Here is a 26,574-nt window from a genome sequence, read left to right on the forward strand (position 1 = left end):
AATTTGAAACCGTCATTTTTTAAGTATTGAGAAGACAGTTCAATGACAATGCACCAGATTAGAAGCCTTCAAAGATGTGGATTAGCTCAAATACCTGTAACCATTGAAGAATTCTCTGCTCCCTCCGAGCATTATCAGCAGTCAACAGATAAGGGTGATGTGCTCTGGAATTAGGTGGCTTCAATATAGCAGGAGACTTGGTTTCTGTTGGAGCGACATTTTCCATCACTGACTTCATTACATCAAGATCTGCATCGGGATCTGTCTCATTTGCTTCATGCAGTGATTCTTGCAGGTTTTGAGAAGGCAAACATTCCGTTTTACCATCTTGGTTGGAACTATGAGAATTTTCAACATCTAATTCCCCATCATTCACTTTTCCAGGTGCAGATAAATGACACCCTGAAGTTGAATAATCATGGTTGACAAAGACTGAAGTCGGTCCCTCCACAACATCTAGGTAGTCCATATCAATATTAGGACTATTATTCTCAACATTGACATCTTGTGATTTATTATGAAAAGCATTAGACAGTTCAGGATTAGAGTTCCCAGACGTCCAAACTCGAAATGCAGTGGTCTTTCTGTGGCTTTCTGCCTGTAGATGCATCCCAAATCTAGAGAACATGCTGCAAAGCCGAGAATAGTTCCTTTTCTTATCAATTCCAAGCCTCTCACAAACCTGCTCAAAGCAAATGCAAGTGATGACAGTATAAATAGTTGGGAGTACAGCAAAGCCAGTCTTATAGATGAACACTCAACAACAAAGCCCAACAGGATCATGCTAGTGTTATCTATTTCACATAACCCGGCTTGAGCAGGATTAAAGAGGGTCCAATTGCAGATTTTCACTTATAGTAAAATCTGAACATATAGCCAAAAATACCCCAGTCATGCACTCTCAATAATTCATGCAAAAATGAGTTACAGAAATATGCCTATACACCATTGCGCATGCATGTTTGTGTTGGACGCATCCAGTGTCCCAACCTGAGAAAGCTAAGACTACTTTTGAAATAGAGAAAGCTAAGACTACACCATGAAAGTTTTCTCTTTCCATCTGCTACACAGTTTTCAAAACTTCAAATATTTACATACTTATTGGGAACCTCCTAGTAAACACCAAACATTCAGTTTTTCCTTCCCAGTCTTTCAGTTTCGTTGTCTAACAGTAATCATCAGAATTACCACCAGGCATATCTCATGGCACATTTGAACTTCAGTAATTCTGAGTCATAAACTTAAGGTTGAACAAAAATTAAGTATATACATAGGAGCTAGTCATAAAAAAAGGACACCCAGAAAAAAGATCTGGACTTAAAACACAGCTCATGTTTTTACCAAAGGGTCATAACACTCTTTAACAAATAAAACCACAATTTTTGATCCATTATTGTTATGGTCCTGGAATTCAGATCTGGAAACGGGATGATGTGAAGAACTAGGTTTGCGGCTCTTAGAAACATATCAACAGAAGAAATGTTTGTACCTCCATGACAGCCAATCCCTCAGATCCTTCAGCATCAACCATATCATGAATCTGGTGCTCTATTGGAAGCTCTACCAGCTGCTCAGTTCTTCTAAATGTCCTTCCGAATTTCAATTGTTTTTCTGTATCCAGATTATCCCCAGATCCAATGGCAGTAAGCTCAAAATCCTTTGGAGAAAACTTCTTCAACAAACGGAGGCAACGCTCAACCTGCAGAAAGATAGAAATGTATCAAGCCATGACAACATAAAACTCTCAGTACCAAACAAACAGAATTCGACAAAACAGGTATACTGATGAGAATATAAATCGAATTAAAAAAATACCCAGTTACTAAGTTGCCACAAGATATTAAATGCTCTCACCAAAGAAAGCAAAGTAACTATGATATAGTGCATAAGCTTCATCACCAGGAAGACAAACATATAAATTCTATTACCAACTTGCAAATTAGATATAATGAGTCCGCACATAACCAAAGATTGGGCAGCTTTTTCAAATAACCAAACAATCCTTATTCTTTTTTGTAAAAACATACCTGTACAACACATGGATTAAAGTGAAACATAGTTAACATGTGCTGACTCCACAAAAACACCTGCAAAAATTTTCTACCACTAGAAACTGTATCTTAAGTTAGGAATTTTCCTTTATATAGTCAAAGAAAAGAAAACCAAAGAACAAGCATACCCTAACAACCGAAAACCTCCTTAGGCCTAGAAATACCATAATGCCAAGACAAGATGACTGATGACAAAACATCATCATTTTAGGGACTTCTTCTGAATAAACATCTCTTTGAATATGAACCACACCTCAACACTTTTTGTTCTTCAAAAAGTTAAAATCACCCTCTTCGCCTTTCCGTATTTATATATAAAATGAATACTTTGGAATAAGGAATAAATCACAATGTCAACCAAAAACATAATCAGAAGAAAATGTTCCTTCATTCACCTTCTCATTCACAACAGCATCAAACTCTTCAACTATCTGAGCATCTTTCAACCGGCGACATATCTGAGACCATGGCATGCAGAAACAATATAGTTAAACATTATGAAACGAAGAAGGGAGGTCATAGACGTACAGCAGACCAACACTTTAAATCATCAAGAGTGACAATATTATATGCCAAATTTCCCTCTTTATCTCATTCATTTTCGGCAAAATTTCTTTTTTCTCAACACAAACATGAAAAAGATAAAGACTTCAAAAGTGGAAAAAGTTGGCATCGGAGATTAACTTATCTGAAGTCCAAGTAAGAAGGCAGTCAAATCTAAAAAATGAGCTCGACATAGTGATGTCACAACAGAAGTGAAAATGGAGGCAGAAGGTGAGAATTATGTGGGTTTTTCAGAAAAAAAATAAAAGATTAAACATAATCAATAGTATCAAGATGGTGCAATCTGCAAACGATCTTTACATACGTATCAAAATGCCTATAAGGTCCCTAAGATCATTGCTAGAATAAAGCAAGTGACCCCTTAGTAAAAACTTTAAGCTTAGGATCAAGTGGGTTATCGAAGGAGTTGTGAACACTAGGATGTATCACAAGGTAGTAAATAGGTGGAGAAAGAGATGTGAAACTAAGGAATTGGAATTGGAAGAAGGTGTCCTAAAGATAGAAGAGGGAGTCACTGGAAGCGAAATTGTCAATTTTATCGCAACTATATACTGAAGATAAGGATTCGAGGCTTTTTCAAAGAGAATTGATTCTGCACCAATTAGTGAACCCCAAATGGAGTGTTTGGAGAGTCCGTTCCAAGTGGAGGAGATTAGAAAACCATTTTGGACATTGGATGCGCACAAAGTCCCCGATATGATGGGTTTACTATTGCGTTTTTCCAATCATGTTGAGACATCATAAAGGAAGATTTGATGAAGATTTTCCAAGAATTTTCTCTAAATGAGAAAATATGTACAGGAATGGATTCAACCTTTATCACCTCGTACCCAAGAAAGCAAATAAAAAAGGATATCAAAGTACTATCCCATTATTTTTGGCTACTAAGAAGTATCTATAAGATCATTACCAAAGTATTGTCCCCAAGACTTAGTGAGGTTTTGAAAGATACAACTTCACATTATCAAAGCCCTTCCATGGGAGGTCGGCAAATCCTGGATGCCTCTCTTGTACTAGATGAGGTGATGGAACATATGCATAGGCAAAAGTAAGGAAGATTAGTCCTGAAACTAGATTTTAAACAGGCATATGGAGTGAATTGGGGCTTTCTGGAGAAAGTGATTGGTAGAAAAAGATTTGTTGATAGATGACAATGTTGGATATAGGGATGTTTGTCGTTTGGTTCTTTCGCCACTTTACTCAAGGGAAAGCCTCAAAAGTGGTTTGTTGGTTTATAGGGTATAAGACACAAGAATCCTCTCTTGTTGTTTCTTTTTACCATGATAGTAGATAAGTTGACGTGAATGTTGGCTATGAGATAAGGAAAAAAAGGATGGTATAAGGATTTGTTGTTGGAAATAATAAGAATAGAGGTGTTCCACTCCAATTGCAAATAATATGATTTCACACTAGTCCCATTACAATAGATCGAGCACCGATTTGCTCACATTTGTGCAAGTGTTCAAGAGCATTTCATAGAAATCTAACCAAGAGTGGATCAATAAGCATAAACATGGTAGACAAAATTGCAAGCAACGAGGTTGAGGCAATTAGATGTTCAAAACTAGTTTGGCCAAATACCTACTTAAGTGCCCCATTAGGAGGCAACCCTAGAAGTAAACTATTTTGGATGGGTGCTTGATAAGGTGACTCGGAGGCAAGAGAGTTGGGAAGAGGAGCTTTTTTGGGAGAAAGTCATACTCATTCAAGGATGTTCATCTAGTATCCTCTACTACTTGTCCTTGTTCTAAAGACTAGTGAGGTAGCTACGAGATTAAAGGGAGTGATAAGGAAATTCCTATGGGCATGCCAAGAGGGGAGATTAAAGATCACTTAGTTAACTGAGAGGTCTATTATCAATCTAAAGTTTTCAAAGGTTCGGGCAACTGGACCTTAATAGAATTTTCTATTTGAAATAAAAATTATAATGTATGGGGGTGCACAACTCGAGTACAAAAAAAATTTACACATCAATTAGTATATTAATTAGTCACCTAGATTCTCTTTGGAATACAAATATTCTTTCATTATCAACACTCCAAGAGACTAGAACTATGTCTCTCTAATTTTATCAATACTCTCCTCCATTCACTCAAAAATTCTCCTATTCTTTTCCTTCTAGACAACCTAAAAGATAGCCAGTGGAATGAGCCCCAAATACTTTTTTCGTCTCGTTATATACTTCCACGTCCAAATATCTTCATTCACTGTTCCCGCCATGATCTAATTGTACCCCAGAATCCCAAAAACCATATAACATAAACTGTATGCAATGAAATACCAAAGGAGGAGCTGATCACATATTTCTTCTTCTCTCTTACATAAACAACATCAGTTCACCATAATCTTCTCTCTTCTCTTAAGCTTATTAATAGTCAAGATGCTCTCATGAGCTGCTTCTTAAGTGAAAAATGTCATCCTTAGAGGTGCATTAAGTCTCCAAATTTGTTTAAACGGGAAACTTACTTCATTTGGCTCTTCTTGGTCAAGAATTTATAAAAAACCCCTATTATGAATTGTCCTGTTGAATTGAGAATCCATATAGGTTGGTCCTAATCCTCATTAAGCAATTGAATTCAAAGCACTTAGCAATGATTCATATTCGTCTATCTCCCAATCATTAAGATTACACAATACTCTTTCCAACCCTCTCCTTCGGCAAACATCTCTTTCACAGAAATGTCATTATTTCGTGCTATAGTAATCCTCGGGAACCCGTTGCCATAGCCCCTTCATCCATCCAGATATCAGACCAGAAGTTAATTCTTTCCCCATCTCCACTCTTCACTTAAGGCACTCTTGAAATTTCTCCTTCCTTGTGCAGATCCTCTCCCAAAACCTTGTCCCATTTAGTCTCGTTGATTCTCTTGAAACCTCCCTCTATCCATTGTGCCAAACTCCGCCTCCATAATTCTCCTCCATGAAATAGCCATATCCATTTCACTTGAAGAGCTTAGTTCATCTCAAAGATAAATCTCACTCCTAATCCGCCCTAATTTAGTTAATCGTGTCCCAAGCCACTTTTCTCCATCAAATCACCCCATAGGAATCTGCTCTATATTGATTCCAACTTGTTGACACTCTTCAAAATAGTTAGAAGAGACATATAATATATAGAAAGATTAACTAGTGTACTTTTAATGAGTGTTAAACAACCACTTTTACAGAGTAAGTTCTCTTCCACCCTGCAAGTCTTCTCTCAAATTTGGCAAAAACAAGATCTCATATCCTCATGAATTTCTAGTTAACATCTAGCGACATACCAAAGTATTTGATCAAAAAATTGACAATTTTACAACCCAAGGTCCTTGCTAGTCTTCTAGTACTGCTTCCACTTCACAATCACACCATCTCAGATTTTGCAAGATTGATGTTGAGGCCGAGCACATGTTGAAAGCAAAATAGAATGCATGTTAGATGTAGTAGAGACCTCTCATCCAATTGGAAAAATAACAAGGTCTCATCTACGAAAATAAGTGTGCTATTTCCACATCCGCCTCTCCTTCTCCCACCTGGATCCCTCTAAACAAACTCAGCTCCCTAACAACTTGTTTAGTGCTTCCATAACAATTATGAACAATAAGGAAGATAATGAATCTCCTTGCCTAATGCCTCTTGATGTTTTGCAGAAAGCCAATGGACCACCATCTACCGTAACTGCAAAAAATGTTATAGTAATGCAAGCATTGATCCAGTGCCGCCACTTAATTTCAAAACCCATTCTTGCTTAACTAATGGAACTTAATTCATGTGATCATATGTCTTCTCCATGTCCAATTTGCATAACACTCAATCACTCCTCTTGTATAATTGTTCATCCACCGTCTTATTAACAATCAAGACCGCATCCATGATAAGCTTTCCTTCCACAAACACATATTGGTTCTCCCCAATCACTTTATTTAAGACTAGTCATTCTTCTTGCAAGAACTTTTGCTATAAGTTTGTAAACACAATTCATCAAGCTTATAGGCCAATATTCCTTAATGCTTGTCGCCCCCTCCACCTTAGCAATAAGGACCAAAAATTTAGAATTGAGATAATTTACAAATGCACCCGCCTCATGAAGTTTCTTGAAAAGTTCCATGATATCATCCTTGGATAGATACCAAAATTTCAGCAGGAAATTCATATTAAAACCATATGGGTAAGGAGCTTTATCCTTGTTGCATTGCATAAGACTCTCATAAACTTCCTCCTCAAAAAATTTCTTTTCAATAGACTTTCTACTCATCTCATCCAACATGCTGAAACTGATACTATCTACTCTAGGTCTCAAACTCAAATCCTTCACAATACAAATATTTGAAATACTTCTCAACTCCTCATCTCAAATCCTCATTGCTCTGCACTTCCCTTTCCTCAATGTCCATGGTCTCCAGATAGTTCCATCTTCTATAGTGACTAGTCATACAATGAAAGAATCCCATATTGCGATCCCCTTCTTTAATCCATTTTGCTCTCGATTTTTGCCTCCAATCTGCTTCCTCTCTCTGCAATCTGATCACCAATGCTACTTTTAGTTGTTCCTTTCTAGCGATATCTTTAGGTGACAATTCCTCTTCTGCTTCCATTTCATCCATAGCCACTAAATCCTATATAAAGCTTGTGTATCCATACTCTTTTTCTGCTCTTCCTCTTTGTACAATTCCTTTATTGCAAATTAAATCATCTTTAACTTTCGTGCCTCTGAAGCTAGTCTTTCCACTAATCTCATTACTCTTCCACCAATCCTCTATCTTTTCATTCAAGTTGTTCACACTCAACCATCTATTGTCAAATCTAAAAGGGGATGGGCCCAACTTGATCCCGACATACTCTAAACTAATAGGAAAATGGTTGGAGATTACCCTCTGGAAATGCTTTGACAAGTACCTACAATTTAAAGATGAAATAAGTTGGACACTAGAGATCTAACAATACGAGAGCACACCGGATTAGCCCTCTAATTGAACCATGTCCACTTTCCTCCTGTTAGAGATAGATCTACTAATTCTAGTCTCTCCATAACTTCCTTGAATTCTTTCATGCAAATACTTGAAATCTGAGATCCTGCTCTTTCATGTCTACTTAGCATCATGTTGAAATCCCCACACACACAACCCATGGGTGACTCCACTTCCGCTTGCATTTATCCAAATCTCTCCACAACGAGGCTCTTTCACTTCCTTCACTCTTATTGTAAATTCTCGTAAAAGCCCAACATTCCCCGCCCCTCTTATTCCCGAACAAACAAGAAATTAAGCATTCACCCCTAATATACTCAACACATCTAACTATATCTTCCTTCCACGTAATCAAGATCCCACCTACCATACCAATAGCGAAAAAATCCTTCCAATCCATTTTCCAGAGACTACAAATGACCCTATCTTATGTTTTTCATTTTTGTCTCTTGCAAACGGATAATATCCAGTCTTCATCTGCTCATACAACCCTTGATCAGTTGTCTCTTCTCAGTATCATTGATGCCCCATACATTTTATGAGATAATCCTCTCTATTATGTTTCAGTTATTTGCTTTAGTGTCCTCCCCTTTCTTTTCCCCTCTCATTACACTATCATACTTTATGCTTGATTGCAATCTTCATAACTCCCAAGAACCCTCCACGCCTTGTTTATTTGTTTGCTTCATCATTTGCCTTTCCTGTTCCATTTTCTCATTTCTCATCCACTCAATTTCCATAAAGAGATCCATGACCCGATCCTCTAACCTGTCGAATGACACACCCAACATGCAACTAAATTTCTAAATATTTTAAATTATCCAATTGAAATTTTCTTTTTCTGTAAGTTCTCCAAATATCTCCTCATCCTCCACCCTTGCCTGACTTGTTGTCGACCAGCCTTCCTTCTCCACCTTCTAGCCTTTCTTCCCCACTATCTTCCCCCACTGGCACCATGGCTGAGTTCTCTTCTTCCCCTTACTCCGAATCGATTTCCCCTCTTTGTTCCTCAACTTCATTAATCGTTTTCTCCCCATCTCTACTGCAATTTGCAGCCACATCATCTATATGGGCCGCCACCCTTCTATAAGCGTCCCCTTGGCCTCCTCGATTTCCTTTGTGACCATCTCCAAAATGGCCCCCATTGTCTGACACCCAGATTTGTCGTTTTCACCAACCTCGCACACTACTCACGAAACGAGTTGTCGAATCAGGGATCTCCATGTTTCCAAACCCTGACCCCTCCTGACTCGGCCAATGATGTAAGCCTACGAGGGCCTTTTTAATTTGTTAACCCACTTAGGCCTAAAACCTTGACCAATCCACAAACCTCTTTTGAACCCCAGGCTTCCAACTAATCTTTGTTTGGGCCAATCCACAAGCCTGTTCACATTCCGAAACTCATGCCTTGTATGATCTCCAGGCCTCCAACAAACCTTCGTATGGACCTATCTGTACCGGGCCTGGTCACGCTTCTAGGCTATTCTAAATGGCCACTTCTTCCATAATTTTGGTCCTTTTCCAAATGCATTCTCCTCCTCTTGTCTTGGCCACCTTGCACTTGAATTTCAAAATTCTTCCAACCCGAATTTGATATGGATCCTGTCTTCCTCACCCGGTCATTCTCCTTTACAAATCCGTGAACTACCACTGCAAAACTTTCCTTCTTCACCTCTTCCACCAGTATCCTGAGCTCTGTTTGGCACCTAGGGAAGCAGAGCCGTGGCAGCTCATGCACCTCCTCAACACTAGATCTCCCCTCATTCACTTGTCAATGTGCCAACTGTGCACACTTGTCAATTGGCTCCCATTTATGCCCAACTACCTCCACCACTGCCACCATCACCCTCCACCATCCCACCACCTCTCTTCCTTCCAACCAAAAACTTTGGTGAACCGCCTTCCCCTTCTCCTCCCAAAACACCAGGAATTGTCCCCTGCTGTTGTGTCATAATGCCACCTATAAAGTGTGTTGTCTCCCTTCTTATTTCTTCCCCAAAATTGCTTTGACCAATTAAGGTCCACTAAAGTCTCCAACAACCACTCGATGTCTCCCTCACTTATATGAGATTGATACTCAGAAGCCCCCTTGACCATTCTTGCTCACTCGAATTCCCTCGGTGTGGCTTCCTTCACAGACAACATCATGCAATTTATTTTCCACCAATAAAAACCTCCTCTTCATTTGTTGCATATTCGCCTCCTTCACCCTTTGACTTTGAAAGGTTTATCATTATTGATTAAATGTTTATGGTCTTTTCCCCAAACACCTTCAATGTGGTACATGGTGATTAAAAATCTCATATGAGTTAATAAAGTAGATGGGATGCAGTTGGTGGGAACTCCATCCAAAATAGAAGTCCATGGAGAGCCATCTTCAATTGGGTACACCCTTTGACTCCCCTCACCTAATATAAAATCCGAGATGACTCGAAGGTTTTATTTTGCAAAGATTATTTGAGGAGGGACCATCCTCTAACTACCCAATTTCTCCGCCTATTTAACACCTCTTCATGCCATAGTGCTCCAATCAATCAATTTGTATGCCAAACCGATAAAATTGTAGCATGAAATTCCTATTTCTTCACAACCTAAATGATAGAGAGACAGCTAAGACCACTACCCTATTGAATGTTAGAACTTTTCCAAATATCCTAACAGTTGGATGGTAGGATGTGGACTTCAGAAACCTATGGCACATATACTTGCAAATCCTTCTTTGACCACATTGCCCAATATCCTGATCATTATCATAATCCTTTAACCAAAGCATTTTGAGAAGCTAAGGTTCCTCTAAGGTGAAGGTGTTCGCATGGACCACAATTCTAAATCAATTAAACACTAATGATTGTTGCAAATTTGTATGCCTAATCGAGCTTTTCTTCTACATGCTTGTGTAATATGCCGAAGAAGAGAGAAAAACATAAAATTTATTTCTTCCATGAAGCGATTTAGATATTGTGGACAAAGTTATTTGATACATTTGACTTAAACTGGATAACACCTTTCCCTCTGGAGTATTTTATGAACACCAACGTTTGTGGCTTAGGTTGAGGGAAAAGCCAAGCCTTTGTGGCTAGATGCTTGGTATTGAGGTTTATGGCAAATATGGTTGAAATAAAATCATTGGATTATTGAAGATGGATCCTTCCCAATTGAAAGTTTACGGGAAAAAGATAAGGTTTTTAGTCTTCCTATAGGCAAAGGTTCATGGAAAGTTATTTTACACTTCCATTACTATTCTTCATAGGAATCAGAGGGTGATAATCTCTTGATCTCAGGTCTGAGTTCTCTGCTTAGTTAGTAACTAATCATTGCTTCACAGCTTTAACATTAAAAGGCTCTAAGAGAATATTTTATCCTCCATCATTGTTACTTCTCTTTCTTAATCGTAATAATACTTCCATTTCTATAAAAAAATACTTTGAAGAGGGGAAGACATGAACAGGGATACTTACACTTCTCCAAGCTTTATGCCCCGAACGTGATCCAGTGTAACCAAGATCTTGTTTAATATCTGAGACAACAAGAACCTTAAAAAAAAAAGAAGAAAAATCAGCATAATGGCATTGGAGATTGCTTAGTTTAATGATATTTGGACATGATTCACCTGGCCATTGGCTTCTTCAAGTTTATCACAAACAGCTAGCATTGCAGGCAAATAATCCTTTATAAGCACATCTTCCTTAACTCTTTCTAAAGCAAAACCATCTCCATTTTTTTCACTCTCCTTCTCAATACCATCCAAGGTGTAGTCTTCTTTGTTGATCTCAAATCTTTGTTGAGAGCCCAAATGCTTTGCATAACGATATAAGCACATCATATTTGTAGTCACACATGAACTAGTTTTTGACTCTCCTTCGATGCAATGTTCCTTTTTCCTCACAAGTGCTGGCTGTCTCACAATCAACCCTCGACATTCCAGGTTTCTCACTATATAAAACAAGTTTTTCCCTTCAATACCAAACTCTTTGGCGAGTTGATTTTGCGTTATTCCATTTGATCTGCAAATAACAAAATGTATCTCCAGTTTCTGTATCACTTCTATTGAGCCAATGTTTCTCTGTGGGAAACAAGTTAAAAGCACAGCCAAAATCTTGCGATCCAATAATTGAGTGCAATCCAACAATTAAAAGTTTTGGCATCACGTCCATCCATGACTAAAATTGCTCAACTAGCATTAGTTTTGGGGCTTAAAATAAAATTAGTATATACAATCAACATAAGCAGGTAGATATAGGTATAAATACAAAGATACATGTCTGCACTTGTATAATCAAGCTGAACGCAATCAAACCTAAGGTTTCAGATTGAGACATTTAGTAGACATTACCATAAAATCCAACTAACTAAAGCTCCCGACCTTTACCATCAACACCCAACCAGTCAACCAACTCCTAGTCAAGCCTAAGAAAAGTACCACTTTTTTTCACGTATCACCAGAAAAACACAGAAGTTAAATGTGCCTCTATAATCTTCATCTGCGAATTACATTTAGAAGCACAACCTCCACCAAAGCTGACTTTTATGCAGGAAAACTAAACAAAAAAAGACCACCTATTTTAATTTTTATAAATATAAACGAATTCATTCAAACTGCTATCGCACGAAATCGAGCACAATCCTAAGCCATATTCTGAACACTTTACATCACAATCACTGCCAACGTACAGAGCAATACATCCACCAATTACCACTTATAAGCCCAAAAAAAGAGCGCCAGCAAAGCGGAGTAACTTCTTTTTCAGCAACTAAATGCTCACAGGTATGCTAGTGGAAACAGTTTGTGAAAATAAAAGAGAAATACGAGCAAACCTAGCAATGGCAAGCCGCTCGAGAGCACGACGCTGCACGGCGGAAAAGTTAGAGGGCGCATCGTAGAGGCCAACGAAGTTGTCCCTCAGTTGCTCATTAGCGATGATCCTCAAACCAAGCTTCTCGGCGTCTTCGAGGCACTGAACCGAACTGTCAGCATTGTTATAGCGTGCGTTTCTGGCCTCGAACTGAAGGGTGGGAACCAAGAGGAGATTTTTCCATATGCTAGCTTTGAGGGACGGAGAGAGAGGGAAGTCGGCTGAGAGTTTAAACCAGAGAGAGGATATAGAGAGGCCAGCGTTGCCATGGGAGCAAATCTCTTCAAGCGCTGAGGATATGATCGAGTCCATTCACTGCAGGCTAAGGCAGTAGGAAGCCTATTTGGATGGCCAGAAACAATAAAATTCGCCGAGAAAAGTAAAATAAACTATGCGCCCATCTTATACGTTTGGGACTGGAATTATGGCGGAGCGAAAAGAAAACACAGGACAAATTGGGAACTGGAACTGAGGAAGAAGATGGAAGATTTTGGCATGTTTGGGAAGCCGTTTAATTTTAGATGGAATTGGGATAGTAATAACACCGTTGACGTTATGCTGACGTATAAATGTGCCCAATATTATATTTTATTAATAATTTAACAAAGGAGTAAAACATTAAATATTAAAAAAATAGTTTTATATTAAAACTTAATTTTTATATGATTTACTAATACTTATTTATTTTGTTAATAATTATTAGGAAATAATCAATGGAAGTTTAATTATTCCAAAGCAAAGATATTCAGAGTTCAAAATCTCTACTATTATAATTGATCTAATTATATATAATAATTGAAATTTTAATTTGTTAAAATTTTATAAATATATTAACTAAAAATATTAATTAAATATATGTATACATATACTAAAGTGGTATATATATATATATATATATATAATTACCGCACAGGATTATTTCTCGTACCTGGCGGCTCTTAGCAGCTGGAATCTCCATAATTCATAAAACGACGATAGCTTCGTCCACTATCTCACTATTTGTTGATTCCCGTTGACTTTTCAGGAGAACGTCAACCTCTTAATACTCGTTTAATTATAGGAATGAAATGGTAATTGATGGTAATGGAATGATTTAATATGACAAATTTGCCAATAATAAAAATGGTTGATGACTCAAGTTTGATTCATAGCTTCATCCTTGATCTTAAATAATAATGATTTTAAATAACAAATTGTTTTTTCAGATCCCGATTTAACGAATCCTGAAACTCTGTCAACTGCCAATCAGATCTCACGCGGGAAGGATTCTAATCGATTCATTTTCCAGGTGAGAAAAACAATTGCAGTTAATATTCAATCTGAGTTCTCAGCTCGGTTCGTTTTGAATTTTCCTTCACATTTAAGTAGTCTGCTTCGTCGATTCAATGTACTGTTGTGTTTCAGCGTTGCAGTGAATTCGTTTTTCTTTTGTGATTGACTTTTCTTGTGGTTTTTCTAATTCCATTTTCAACGAGGAGCTTTTGCAAGAACCAACCCTAGAATTTAGAGTCCAGTAGTTTGGTTTATGGTCAAATTAGGGTGTTGATTTGAAAGTAAGCTCTGTTTATTAACTGGTTGAAGAATTAGTTGTTTCGTGGCATGTGAATTGATGAAACTCTGATTTATTATGGCCATTTGGACATTATGCTGTTCCTCGTTTATTGCTGTCTGAATTTTGTGCTCACGCTCATGTTTTGATGCAATTGGATTCCAGAATGGCCGAATCTGAATCCCAGTCTGATTTCTTGAAGAACTTCTACATTCCTTCTTACATAATTGATGGCGATGTGGAGAATGAAAGCATCTCGGATATGCCTACATGTCCAGTGTTAGTCTTTATCAACTCAAAGAGCGGTGGTCAGTTGGGTGCAGACCTCCTTGTGACGTTCCGTAGCATTCTCAATGAAAAGCAGGTGATTTTAGTCTCTTATTAAGTGTATTTCAATATCATTTTGTTGTTTATTTGATGCTCGATTAGAAAGAGTTTCGATAGTTGTAGCAAGATATTACTTGAGGGATTGGGATGATTGGGTGTGATTGATTCCCAGGTTTTTGATTTGGGGGAGGAGGCACCTGATAAGGTGCTGAGTAGAATCTATGTCAACCTGGAGAAGCTTAAGAATGATGGAGATGAATTTGCTAAAGAGATTCAGGAGAGATTGCGAATAATTGTAAGTTTAGTTTGGAACACCTTTTTTTATGTCATGCAATACATGTTGTATAACCATTCATAAATTTTATTTCTTATTATTTGCTATTACTTTCCTCATTAGGTTGCAGGAGGCGATGGAACTGCTGGGTGGCTTCTTGGAGTTGTTTGTGATCTCAAATTATCCTACCCACCACCAATTGCTACAATGCCTTTAGGAACTGGGAATAATCTTCCCTTTGCTTTTGGCTGGGTAAAGAGTTGCACCTTGAAAACTGCTCAGATGAATCTATTAATGTGCTGGGTTCTCTTGGGTTTATACATCATGAAGGGTTATTCTTTTTCTTTTTTAGTTTTCATTTCATGCCTGACATGAATAGATGATCTTAGTTCTCTATAATGCCATCTTTTTTGCCAAAATTATTGGTGGCATTTTCAAGATATCCTCTATTTTCAACTGCCTGTATAAAAAGTATTTTGTTGCTTCCTTTCCCAAATTGGAGGATCTCTATCTAATTTATTTCTTCAAACATCTCTCTGTCTAACTTCCGTTCATCAATAATATGGGTGTATCTCTATGTATTTGGTGCAGAAGATGCATATTTTTTCATGCAATTTTCTGCATATTTTTTATATGCAATTTTCTACATTGTAGGGGAAGAAAAATCCTGGAACCGATCGCCAATCTGTGGTGTCATTTTTGGAGCAAGTAATAAAAGCAAAGGAAATGAAAATAGACAAGTATGCAGCTCTCTCTGGTGTGTGCGTTAATATTTTTAGTTTAAGAGAAATGTATGTCACTGCATCTCGTAGCATACTAAGATATCCAGTGGTTGAGAGCCTGTCTCAGCCCACATATTGCTGCAACTACAATGCTAATAATAAATTATTATTGCCTTTTCACTCATTATTTGCTCTGTCATAACAAAGAACCGATCTTTCGATAATATTCTAATCTTTTCCTCTCACATCTTTTTCTCATAAGATCCAATTTAAAATTTGTGGAACTTTTCTTTTAGAAGCATATATGATGTGCAAGCATGCGTACACTTGTTGATGCATATGTTTCCCACTTTTGTCTGTCATTTCTGTCTCTTTCATGTTGGAGGAAAACTAGTTTTTTTGCAGATTTTGTTTCATGAATCTAGTTGTTGATGTTGCATTTTTTTCCAGCTGGCATATTCTAATGAGGATGAGGATTCCGAATGAAGGTCCTTGTGATCCTATTGCTCCTTTGGAGCTACCACATTCTCTGCATGCATTTCATCGAGTTTCTTCAACAGATGAGTTGAACGTGGTATACTATCATGCTGTGTTGTTTTAAGCACATATCTCTACCTTCTGTTTCTTACAGTCCAAGTTCTCTTGTTTCCTAGGAAGGTTATCACACATTTCGCGGAGGATTCTGGAATTACTTCAGCATGGGTAAGAGTTGCTCTTGGATTAGCATTTGTAGTGCAAAATTAGCAGGGTCATCTCCTCTGTTCTTTATAGAAGCCTTTTAAGTGGACTTCGGCAAGATTGCTTTTCCTGAGTTACAATAAACTTCAAATCTTTGATTTTTTGTTAGCTTTTTATCACTTGAGAAACTTGGCTACTTTGAAAAGCATTGAAGTGATTTAATAGGTGAATGTATGGTTGATGATAAATTATAAAGTTATAGGTATTCTTATTCATAGTCATATGAGTCATCCATGGCAATATAAGTTGTATATCATTATATGTATGCTTTATATGAACCTGGATGCAAAAGTGAACTGTTTATTCTTTGTTTCTTACAGGAATGGATGCTCAAATATCATATGCATTTCATTCTGAGAGGAAATTGCATCCTGAAAAATTTAAAAATCAATTAGTTAACCAGGTATTACCTTACTTTCCACATGTTATTGTTGCACATGTACATTGTAATTAGCAATGGTACACTTTATTGAATGACTTAGCTAGTAATTTCATCTTAAATTTAAGAAGTGTCCAAGCTATGGCATATAAATTTTATTTCAGCTACTTTTATCCATTAAGAGCAAGGCTGAGAAATCTTAATCAAATAGTTTTAAGAATAATATGGCTAGAAAGTACTATGCTTTTAGGTTATGTTGGTTAAAACCTGGGAATACTTGATAATCCTTGTGAAGTGGATACTCCAATCTTGTACATGGTGATACAGAATTTGGTATTCAGTAGCAGAAGATCCTAATGCTGTAAGTTTCTAGATCCTTAATAGTTTTCTTTTGTTGCCTTTATTGGTCAATTAGTTACTGTAATGATTTGGTCTAAAGCTATTCTAAATTTGGTAAATCTTTGTAGCAAATAAGTCCCTTTATTATTTTTCTTTTTCTTGGAAGTAGATTATGTAATACACTTTTGAGATTTTACAATGATAACTAATTCATCAGGATCAAAAAAGTCTAACAAGATTAATATTTTAAATACACATGTAAGTGGATTTTTGGTCAATTCAGTGGTGGAGATGTTTCTCGTTTGCATACCTTAACTCTGTTTTGAGAATTTTGGTTGGGTTTATTACATAAATCTACTAGTTTACTGGATAGCCTCTTCATCTGCAAAAATTTGGTATTTCTTCAGGAAAGTAGGTTTTTGAACTTCTCTTTTATTTCTGATTATTATTATTCATTTTATATAATCTGGTCTAAATTTATGTCACCTGGATACGTATATTGCCTATATTGGAAAACATTCATCAAATTGGGTTGGTCCATTAACGCATGTAATGTGTTCAGTTTTGTAAATGAGCATCCTTTATTATCTTTTCCTTTGATTCTTTTCTTCTTGTCAGAGTACTTACGCCAGGCTTGGTTGTACGCAAGGATGGTTTTTCGCTTCTCTCTTCCATCCTGCTTCACGGTGAGTGTAGAGGTTTCTCCTTAAGATAGAAGACTCTTTACTTGCCTTAATAGGGATTACATATTACAAAAAGTGTCCAGCTTTAGTGTTTCGATATAAAAATTTCCCAACTCGTTCATGAATGATTTTTTATCTTTTACAGTTGTATATTAGCTAAAGCCACCATGTTGTAAATTGAAGCTATGGGGAGATTGAACATTTATTCCCAATCCTAGTTACTTATCTTTCAGTTGTACTAGCAGTTACCATTTTGAAAATTTAATAGTTATTGTGAATGACATCAGATTCTTTTTCACCTCCAATGAATCTTTTATATTTCAGGAGCATGAAATATAGCATAGAAACAGGAATTAACAGTGTTTTGACATATATGCTACCTTTAGTGCGAAGCTGGGATTTCAACCTTTCACATTCAAGTGAATCTGGAGCGTTTTTCTCTTATAATTTTGTCTTTTTTCATGTTAAATTTGAAACTTCTCTTTTTTTCGGTATTATAGAAATATAGCGCAGCTTGCAAAGGTGAAAGTCATGAAAAAACATGGTGAATGGCAAGATCTCCACATACCTCCCAGGTAAATTGTTGAGTTTCAGGCTTAATACTGTCTAATTTAAACTAGGCATATCATTCTGCACGGAAGTTAACCATACGAAATTGTGGAGGACATCTTTCGACTGATAATGACTTCCACCTTGATCTGAAAGGAAAAAAAAAAAAGAAGCTTTTGCTTGTTACTTAAAAAAACAACTTCAATCTGCTGTTCATTAATGTGGCATTCTCATTGATTATTCATTTTTTGGTTGCATAAAACATGCAACTGTCTGATCCTTTGGGAGATCACAATCTTGAAGGCAGGTTTGTTTACAGTATAATTTACGTTTCTGTAATACAATTCAACTCTGTTATTCTACAGGTTATATGTGGTTCTGTTTTCCTGAGTCATCACCATGTTTATTTTATTGCTTCCGTTTGCATATAGTATCAGCGATGCTGTACTTTTTTCTCCCCTGAAATGCGAAGTTTTGATATAAACGGCCGTGATTCTTCTAATCTTATGTTTTTTTTTTTTTTTTCAATAAACAGCATCAGGTCAATAGTGTGTCTGAACTTGCCAAGTTTTTCCGGTGGTCTGAATCCTTGGGGAACACCAGACAGCAGGAGAATGATTGATGTTGGTTCTATTTTCTTAATTTTTTATTCCTATTTTACATTGAAATGGAATTTTAGTCTGGTTTATTTGATGCACTTCGTTTCCCATCGGACGAATGAATGCCCATCTGTGGCTGTCTACGCAGAAGGAATGGACTCCGCCATATGTAGATGATGGGCTTCTAGAGGTTGTTGGTTTCAGAGATGCTTGGCATGGACTTGTTTTGCTTGCTCCAAATGGACATGGGACCCGCCTTGCCCAGGTATAAACAATCTTTGGGAAATTTCTCTAGATCAATGTTATATTTTCACAATTTTCATGAGAGATCAAAGACTTAACACGTATATATATATGAAGCAGTTTCCATGGAAGCTTCTAATTTGAAATATGTTACCAGATGATCTTGCCGTGTGTTTTTTCCTTGGTCTAAGTTAACAGGGCTCCAAACTATTATTTACATGAGATTTACAAATGAATCTCAAAATTTGTTAATGTTAACCAAGGACCCAAGTTGTCTTAGCATCTTCCCTGTTTCTTCTCTTATTGATTGATGAAATGACACTGTACAGTTGGATTAGTGTGAATTAGTTCCTAAACGAACTAACCTTCTTGTGCTTCTTTTTTTTCGGGAATTAGGCATACCGAATCCGCTTTGAGTTTCATAAAGGTGCAGCAGACAGTACATACATGAGAATTGATGGGGAACCCTGGAAGCAACCACTGCCAGTTGATGATGATACTGTTGTGGTAGAAATTTCTCATCTTGGTCAAGTAAACATGCTTGCCACCCATGATTGCAGGTCCAAAAGTGTCCATGATCCCTCCTCACATGGCCATAGCCAGCATGATGCCGAGGAAAATGATGAGAATGATGAAGACTCTGCGGAGGATGGAGCAGAGTTTAGGAAGTTTGGAGCAGCTGACACATTCAGGATCCCGGATGAGGTTGATATATCTCATCTTAGTTGAAGCCTCATTTGCTTTTGTTACATATTCAAGCTACTCAATGAAGTGATTTGTCTATTGTACTTGGAATTTCATAGTTGTTTGGGTTTGAACACAAGTGTAAATGCTTTTCCCTTATCATATGTGTATTAATGATGGCAAATTGAGTCAAGACGTTGCATTTTCTTGACGAATCTCTCATACATTACATATTCAAGCTACCTAATGGAGTGATTTGCTTTTGTACTTCAAAATTTCACAGTTGGTAATAATATCAAGCAAAGCTCAACCAACTAATACGCGGCGATAGCCTAGGAAAGAAGAAAAAGAGTTGCCTCCCTGAAAACAACTCAAAAGCAAGAAGTAGCCTAAGAAGTAGGCCTTCTTGGGCTTGAACTTCCTATTCTAAGAAGTAGGCCTTCTCGGGCTTGAACATTAGCGTAAATGCTCTTCGTTTATCATTTTACATTAATGGTGGGAAATTGATTCTAGCCATTGCAATTTCTTGACTAGCACACACACACAATGTCTGGAAGGGATGGTGCCTCCAAAATCTGGACCTTTTGATTGCAGAATATTATTTTACAATGGTTTGATTCACGTGAATATGCAGATATTTTAAGTACGTTGAGGTGGCATTGCAAAATCCTCCAACATGGAAGCCTGTTCCACTGCTTCCTACAGCTAATGACTATTGACTACTCTTGTTCAACCGTGTTTAGATTAGCATTTCATTTCCGTAGAAGACAGAATAAATGAACTTATTTTGGATTTCCTTGGAGAATGTTGAACCATATGTATTTCAAAACAAAATTAATGCACAAAAAATATATTTTTAGAAAAAATGGAAGAAAATTGTCTTAGTTGCAGGGAAATAAACATATAAACATGGTGATGGTAAAGTGTACCTCATGATACAGGATTGAAGATTCACAAGGAGCCACTAGCACTTGTCTACTGCCAACTAGCGTGAATATTGGAATTCTCCCAAACATTTAGTGATAGCCTCATTAGCTTGCTGTGACTCTGCTCTTTCTTCCCTCTTTTTCTTCTCCCTGAAACCCGAAACAAAATGCAAATGAACATTGGGGCACAAAAGAGTAGGTAATAGAGTACATACATATGAATGCTACAAAATTTTAGAGCGGTAAAATCATATCTATGAAGTGCAAACTCAAGTGCGGACACTACCTAATGCAAAACTAGCTAGTTGATTTTAAAATGAAATTTATCACTTCCAGAGTACAATGTGGTATGCAGGGATGACCTTTTAGTAACAGGAGGGACATGATTGGAATGTAGGACCAAACCTATATGTATAAAGTTTTTGAAAATATTCTCCCAGCAGTCAATTTTTCACAACCTTAGACTCTGCATGAGGTTAATGTATATGGTGTGTCCTTTTGAAGTCTTTCAGTTGAGAACGTCCAATTAAAAACTTTCAGTGGTCACAGGCAGATAATTATTTTTAACTAAAATATAATTTATCAACCAGAAAAGTAAAATTACAGAACTTGGGTAACGGGAAATTTCATACCTGTCTACATACTCCTTTAGCAACTCTTTGGCTTGAACAAGCTTTGAAAGCAAGTTGCGGTATACATCAAGATCGCGATCCACACTTCTTTTGTTGATATTTAAAGCAGTACAAAGCTGATGCATAGCAACCAGTAAATGTCAATTGGAAGGAAAAATCTTTCACTGAAATATATAGCGAAGTTTAATTCACTTGGAAAAAAAGAAAGATAACAGAAAGGAATAAGCTGATTTAAACAACATAACTTTCATCTGAAAATCACATTAGCTAAAAAGTAGAACTTGCATTAATGTAGCGTGCATAAATGTCATTTCCCTCACATGCAACAACCTCCCTCTTTTCCCCCTATGGAAAAAATCCCTTACAAACGATTCAAAAAAACAACCTTCACATTTGGTTTTCAGTAACATGTGCCTGTACCAGGTCTGAATCTATCATAATGTAGATAAGTCCATGAGGGAGATCTTTCCTAGTTTCCCACTCCTAGGCCTGGCTCCACCCCCACCCTTCCCCACCCACCCCCCCTCCGGGCCCATCCCCCCGGCCAAAGGAAAAATGAATGCATGGAATAAAGTATCGAGTAATAGTTATAATTTATTCAATTCAATACTATTCATTAATTGTTAACACAATCTTTAATGCTTTTTCCAGGATCATTCAATTACTTGATGAGATGCTGCTTAAAGTTGTTGACATCATGCATGAGGATTGAGGTAATATCATAATACTACTGCTAACAAAAAGGAAGATCTCACCTGTTCTAGCACAGTTGGTTCAGTTGCGTTTGCAAGCTCAAGTAGACGAAACATCCCAACTGCAAAGAAACGGCTGTAGCTGAAGCTTCTCTTACTCCCAGCTCTTTCTGCAATATCCTTTAATATTCCCTCCACTTCTCCGTCTCTTGACGAAAACTCAACCAATGAACTGGCAGTCTGAGCCCGTGCCCAATCTTCCAACTTTTGTGCATCAATTCTATCAAGAATAACATACAATATAATTCCATCTGGGTAGTTGTTAGCTGTTAGAGTTTATAAAATGCAAGCATGGAGCACAATATCAATAACGGGTGCAATTCCAAGTTGGTTGCACATAACTGGCATTTTAAACTTTGCCAAATATAGAGCAATAGAACTAATATACTTTCCACATTCAGCAACGAAAGAAAGAAGGAAAGATAATTGATACAATGGCATCCTTGGATTGGATTTTTCTGAGAAGGGATAAGATCTGTTTGTTTTTTCTTGGGGGGGAGGGGGGTGAGGAACCTAAATTGCCATCAAATTAAAAAAAAGCTCATGTGATCTTGAGCTTTACGAATCTAATAAGGAACATACTAAAAGAACCATCTTAAAAGCAACTGACAAACTCAACAAGCACTGAAAAGAAGAAAAAGGTTGAACCTACATAAGAACAGACAAGAAAGAGAAAAACCTGTATTGTTCTGGGTCTTCCTTCAGTGCCTTTATGTATGCTTGGAAAATGGCATCACGGTCCTCATCACTCGGATATCCTTCCATGAGTTGATCATACACAGTAACAAAGCCCAGGGCAAACACAGGGTCATAACGATATGTCCTTTTGTATCTCATCAAATGTTGCTGCACAAGCAATTCCTGCAATACGGTGTTGTAGATACTAGGGATTGGTCGCTTATATGCTTGTAAAAAGTTCAACTTGGTCTCAGATACAGTAGGTAGATCTGACACTGAAGATAATACAGAAATCAAATAAATAGAACAGTCACTGAAAGAGAAGTACAAAAAGAGAAAAGCATAGAGTTTTATGCAAGCTGCTATATATGAAACCAACATCTTAACTAAGAGGAAAATAATAGGCTTCAAACAAACTGAAACATAAAATGGCAGTCAGCTAGTTGCTTCAGTCCAGATCTGTCCAACATGAAAGAAATGATTAACATCTAAACTACTCTGCAGGTGTATATTTATATGTATGTGTGTGTAGTTAAGCGCTGTTGATAGTAGTCTTATGTGTCCTTGAATTTAATTCATTGGCATCTATAGATTGTTAATCATATCCGTTTTATCTACGATGTTACAATTAGTTTCTAGGCACTTTTAGTTGGAATTTTTTCTCATATTAAATGCCATGTTCATCAAAAATATCCCATGTATACATGTTCCCAAAGATTCTTGTATCAAAGCTTTCACGAACACATGTATATATAGAATTGTAGTTAGACATTCTAAGAAGATCCCCATTTCAGTTATGACATTACAGTTTTGCTTTACTAGTTTTATTACTTTATAAATAACTAATTCTTCATTAAAACTGACACTGCAGAGGAAACAAAAATTCAATAATATGTTTTGCACCAGCCTGTCAATAGCATAGTTTTGTTACACGTGGGGTATAAGATTAACATGCACGGTATACAATTAGTTCCATCAAAAAATGAAGTTCTTAGTGTAGGAGAAAATGGTTCGTGAAGCTTCAGTTCAGTTAATTGACTTGCATCAATTACCGTAAGGAGGGGAAAGAGAAGCCAAAAAATTTGAATCTCTTTCAATGGCCTTTAGAAGGACATGATATCTCTATGAAGTAATTTCATGGCCAACAAGTCCTAGTATTGGGAATGCAAGATTGTTAAGAGTATCAAGTTTCTATAACTTCGGGCCATGAAAACGATAAATCAGAGAATTAAGAACAGATACAAATTAGTTAATGAAAAGGTCTTAGCTTAATTCGTTCAATAAAGAAGTACGAAATGAATACCGCATAACTTCGGTGTTTCTCTAAATAAGCCACTACAAGACGATGCAGCAAAATTCCACAAGCAGTCAAAACAAAATATAAGTAAACACATCGAAAACACGAAATTCACTTTCTTCACTAGCAGAAAATCGAAGAACTCAACTCAGTCCCATAAAATTCATCAGAACCTCCGTTTCTTTCCATCACGGTCTATTTCGTCGGAAACTTAGCTGGTAAGAGAAAAGAAGAAGAAGAAGAAGAAGAAACCATAAAAGCAACTTACCGGAAGCAGTAGACATGCAATGAACAACAAGCCGCGAGGTGGAATTCGAAGCTCTGACACCAATATACTGGCAGGAGAAGTTTGCACGCGCACGAAATCCCTCAATATTTGAAGCTAAAGCAGGAGTTGAGAGGACATTGCGTTTTCTCTCAGATTTACCAATTGCAGAGAAAGACAGAGAAGCAATTGTAGCCATTGTGCATATGTATTAGGAGAAGGCGAGAAATAATTAGTAGTTATTACTAGTACAGAGTTTTTTTGGGGAATTTATTGTTTATATGTCATAGTGGAGAAGGAGAGAAAATCAGTCGAGAGGCGAGCATTTGAAACTTTTATTTTCTCGGGAAAGTGAGAGAAAATTTAGGAGAGGAAGAGAAAGAGGAAGAGGAAGAGGAGAGTGGGAGAGAGGGGGGCTTATCCGGTGTGTGGAAAAATGAGATCTTTGTGAATTTAGAAAGAGCCGTTGAAATTGCGACACGTGGCAGCTCGCGGTGATGTTGATTTCTGATTTGTTACTTGCATCTCTCTCTCCCTCTCTCTCGTCCCAGTTGTGTTGCGTGTGGTTAAGGTTTGTTGAGAAGAAAACGAGTGACAGTAACGGGTCGGGTTAATGGGTACGGTTATTTCCAATAAATTGGCCCAAACTTACCTGTCGGTACGGCGACGTTTCAGCAGAATTGTTTGAGTAAATAAAAATTAATTTTATAAATTTATAAAATATAAGTAATTATCTCCATCTTTTCCTGCTAGATAAGATGCCATTTGATTGTCACAAAAAGTAACTATATTATTAGTAGTTTGGAGTAATATTTCAATTTGATATGTAAAAGAAATGTTACCATTAAAGAGTAAACTTTATCCAATAAGATAATAATATATATGACCAATAAATTATATATATATTTATATTTGACTATCTAGTACGAAATAATACATTTGGTCTCAACTAAAAAAGGTTGTTCCGAAAACAAAATTCAAAAAATAGTTTCAATTTCGGCAACCAATAATCTCAAACATCGTAATTGTTATTAATAATTTGAGTATTTGAACGAATACCCTCGATCTTAAAATTTTCGTAGATTAATTTATCATAAAATAATAAGATGTTTTTAATTTAAAAAATCTTGTATTATCGGGTGATATATTCTAATTAGTCGAAAATAATTTTAAGTATCTAGAGGCAAACATTATTTGTTTAGTATAAAGTCAGAAAGTTAGTATGTATAAAGTAGTTTAGTTAAGAGTTGACCGTATTGAATGGTGTTAGCAACCTATAATAATATATTTTTTAATTACTTTATACATCATATATCTACTTATTTTTGTGGTGTTATATTTCGTGTAGAGAATATTGTAACTTCTACGTAAAAGTTATGTAATACTCAGCTGGGTACCAAAAAAAAACTATGGAATATATATATGTGTGTGTATATGTATATATACAATTAAAAAAAAGAAAAAAAAAACTAAAGAAAGAAAGAAAAGAAGGACCCAAAGTGTACTCTTGGGAGTAGAGGAAGAAAACACGTGGCCATATAATATATATATATATATATATATAATTAAGTAACAGAAAAAGAAAAGAAAGGAAGAAAAAAAATATATATATAGAGAAGAGAGAGTGCCGAGCGGCATCGACGGGAGAGACAGAAGGGTCGCACGGTGTTGCGCGACGCCGCAATCAAAGGAGAAAGAAAGAGGAGAAGAATCACCATCTGTTGGAGAGAGAAAGAAGACACACGGTGGGTAACGAGAGAAAGAAAGAAGAAAGAAGAAAGAAGAAAGAAGAAAGAAGAAGGAAGAAGAAGACGAAATGGTAAAAAAAAAAGGGAAAGAAAAAAGAAATAAAATGAACGAAGAAAAAATAGAAGTGTGGCGAACAATATGATTTTAGTGCGCACCATACGACAACGCACGTTAATTCGATTGTTAACGTCTGATATTTTCAGTGACAGGTGTATGATGACGCATGGTGATGCTAGCGATCGAGACGGCGTATTCTAAAGTAAAATTCGTTTCTCATTTAGGGTAATATAGTTTTTAAAATTATTCATAATTTAATGTGTTTTCTATTATAAATGAAAAAAATTATTCAAATGGTATTCGAATTTTCGAAAAAATCGTAAATCGTGATAGAAATGATTTTTAAAATTTTCATGATCACACCATAAGTAAAGATTATGTGTATTCTGTTCAGAGACATAAATTATATGTTTATGTAAATGTGTACATCTATAGTGCATTTTGTGTGAATATTTAAATGTATGTGTAATGTAATATAAATATATATTTGTGTGTGTTTATATAGTGTGTATATATATATATACATTGTTATGTATGTGTGTGTATATGTATACAAATAAACGATAAATGGTATATAAATTGATAAGAACAAATGCATGAAAATATATATATATATATATATGGTACGTTGTCTGTGATTGTGTATAAGTATTTGAGTATAAATGTGTGCATATGTATGTATAGAAATTTGTGTGTGTATGTGTGAATATAAATATAT

The 26,574-nt window shown here is 36.5% G+C and overlaps 3 protein-coding genes across 11 annotated transcripts in view; 1 reads left to right on the forward strand and 2 right to left on the reverse strand.

The window, feature by feature from the left end:
• LOC110817003 (uncharacterized) overlaps positions 1-20,570 on the reverse strand; it is a 38,398-nt gene extending 17,828 nt beyond the window's left edge. The window contains exons 1-6 of one of the 3 annotated variants that reach the window (XM_088221171.1): positions 20,430-20,570; positions 11,172-11,565; positions 11,020-11,094; positions 2,447-2,509; positions 1,490-1,699; positions 95-682 (exon numbers count right to left, since the gene is read on the reverse strand). In XM_088221171.1, the coding sequence (XP_088077297.1) occupies positions 95-682; positions 1,490-1,699; positions 2,447-2,509; positions 11,020-11,094; positions 11,172-11,565; positions 20,430-20,434 (1,335 nt within the window). In that variant the 5' untranslated portion in view covers positions 20,435-20,570. Of the gene's footprint in view, positions 1-94; positions 683-1,489; positions 1,700-2,446; positions 2,510-11,019; positions 11,095-11,171; positions 11,566-12,376; positions 12,930-20,429 lie in introns of those variants that run through there. The other 2 variants (XM_088221170.1, XM_088221172.1) reach the window with 2 other exon arrangements.
• On the forward strand, positions 13,333-19,711 carry DGK6 (diacylglycerol kinase 6). Of its 5 annotated transcripts, none has more exons than XM_088221174.1 (14): positions 13,333-13,484; positions 13,620-13,702; positions 14,129-14,327; positions 14,463-14,585; positions 14,688-14,816; positions 15,219-15,304; positions 15,737-15,860; positions 15,940-15,988; positions 16,345-16,427; positions 17,361-17,428; positions 17,926-18,000; positions 18,510-18,597; positions 18,722-18,838; positions 19,213-19,711. In XM_088221174.1, exons 3-14 carry the CDS (start codon positions 14,130-14,132, stop codon positions 19,543-19,545), a joined length of 1,473 nt encoding a protein of 490 aa, XP_088077300.1. In that variant the 5' UTR covers positions 13,333-13,484; positions 13,620-13,702; position 14,129; the 3' UTR covers positions 19,546-19,711. The 5 variants fall into 5 exon arrangements, with proteins under 5 accessions (XP_088077300.1, XP_088077301.1, XP_088077303.1 ...); XM_088221175.1 differs by having other exon boundaries at positions 13,353-13,494; XM_088221177.1 differs by having other exon boundaries at positions 13,422-13,440.
• On the reverse strand, positions 17,960-24,560 carry PSB29 (photosystem II reaction center PSB29 protein). 3 transcript variants are annotated; one of them, XR_015819492.1, is made up of 6 exons: positions 24,054-24,560; positions 22,490-22,763; positions 21,814-22,030; positions 21,059-21,174; positions 20,430-20,576; positions 17,960-18,123 (listed from the first exon to the last, which is right to left on the reverse strand). XR_015819492.1 is itself a non-coding variant. In XM_022045398.2 (5 exons), exons 1-5 carry the CDS (start codon positions 24,247-24,249, stop codon positions 20,486-20,488), a joined length of 894 nt encoding a protein of 297 aa, XP_021901090.2. In that variant the 5' UTR covers positions 24,250-24,560; the 3' UTR covers positions 20,274-20,485. The 3 variants fall into 3 exon arrangements, 1 of the variants encoding a protein (XP_021901090.2); XR_015819493.1 differs by lacking the exon at positions 17,960-18,123 and adding an exon at positions 19,983-20,081; XM_022045398.2 differs by lacking the exon at positions 17,960-18,123 and having other exon boundaries at positions 20,274-20,576.
• Positions 24,561-26,574: the final 2,014 nt, after the last annotated feature.

Source organism: Carica papaya, chromosome 5 (genome assembly GCF_054855325.1).
Source record: "Carica papaya isolate Zhongbai chromosome 5, ASM5485532v1, whole genome shotgun sequence".
Classification (NCBI taxonomy): Eukaryota; Viridiplantae; Streptophyta; class Magnoliopsida; order Brassicales; family Caricaceae; genus Carica; species Carica papaya.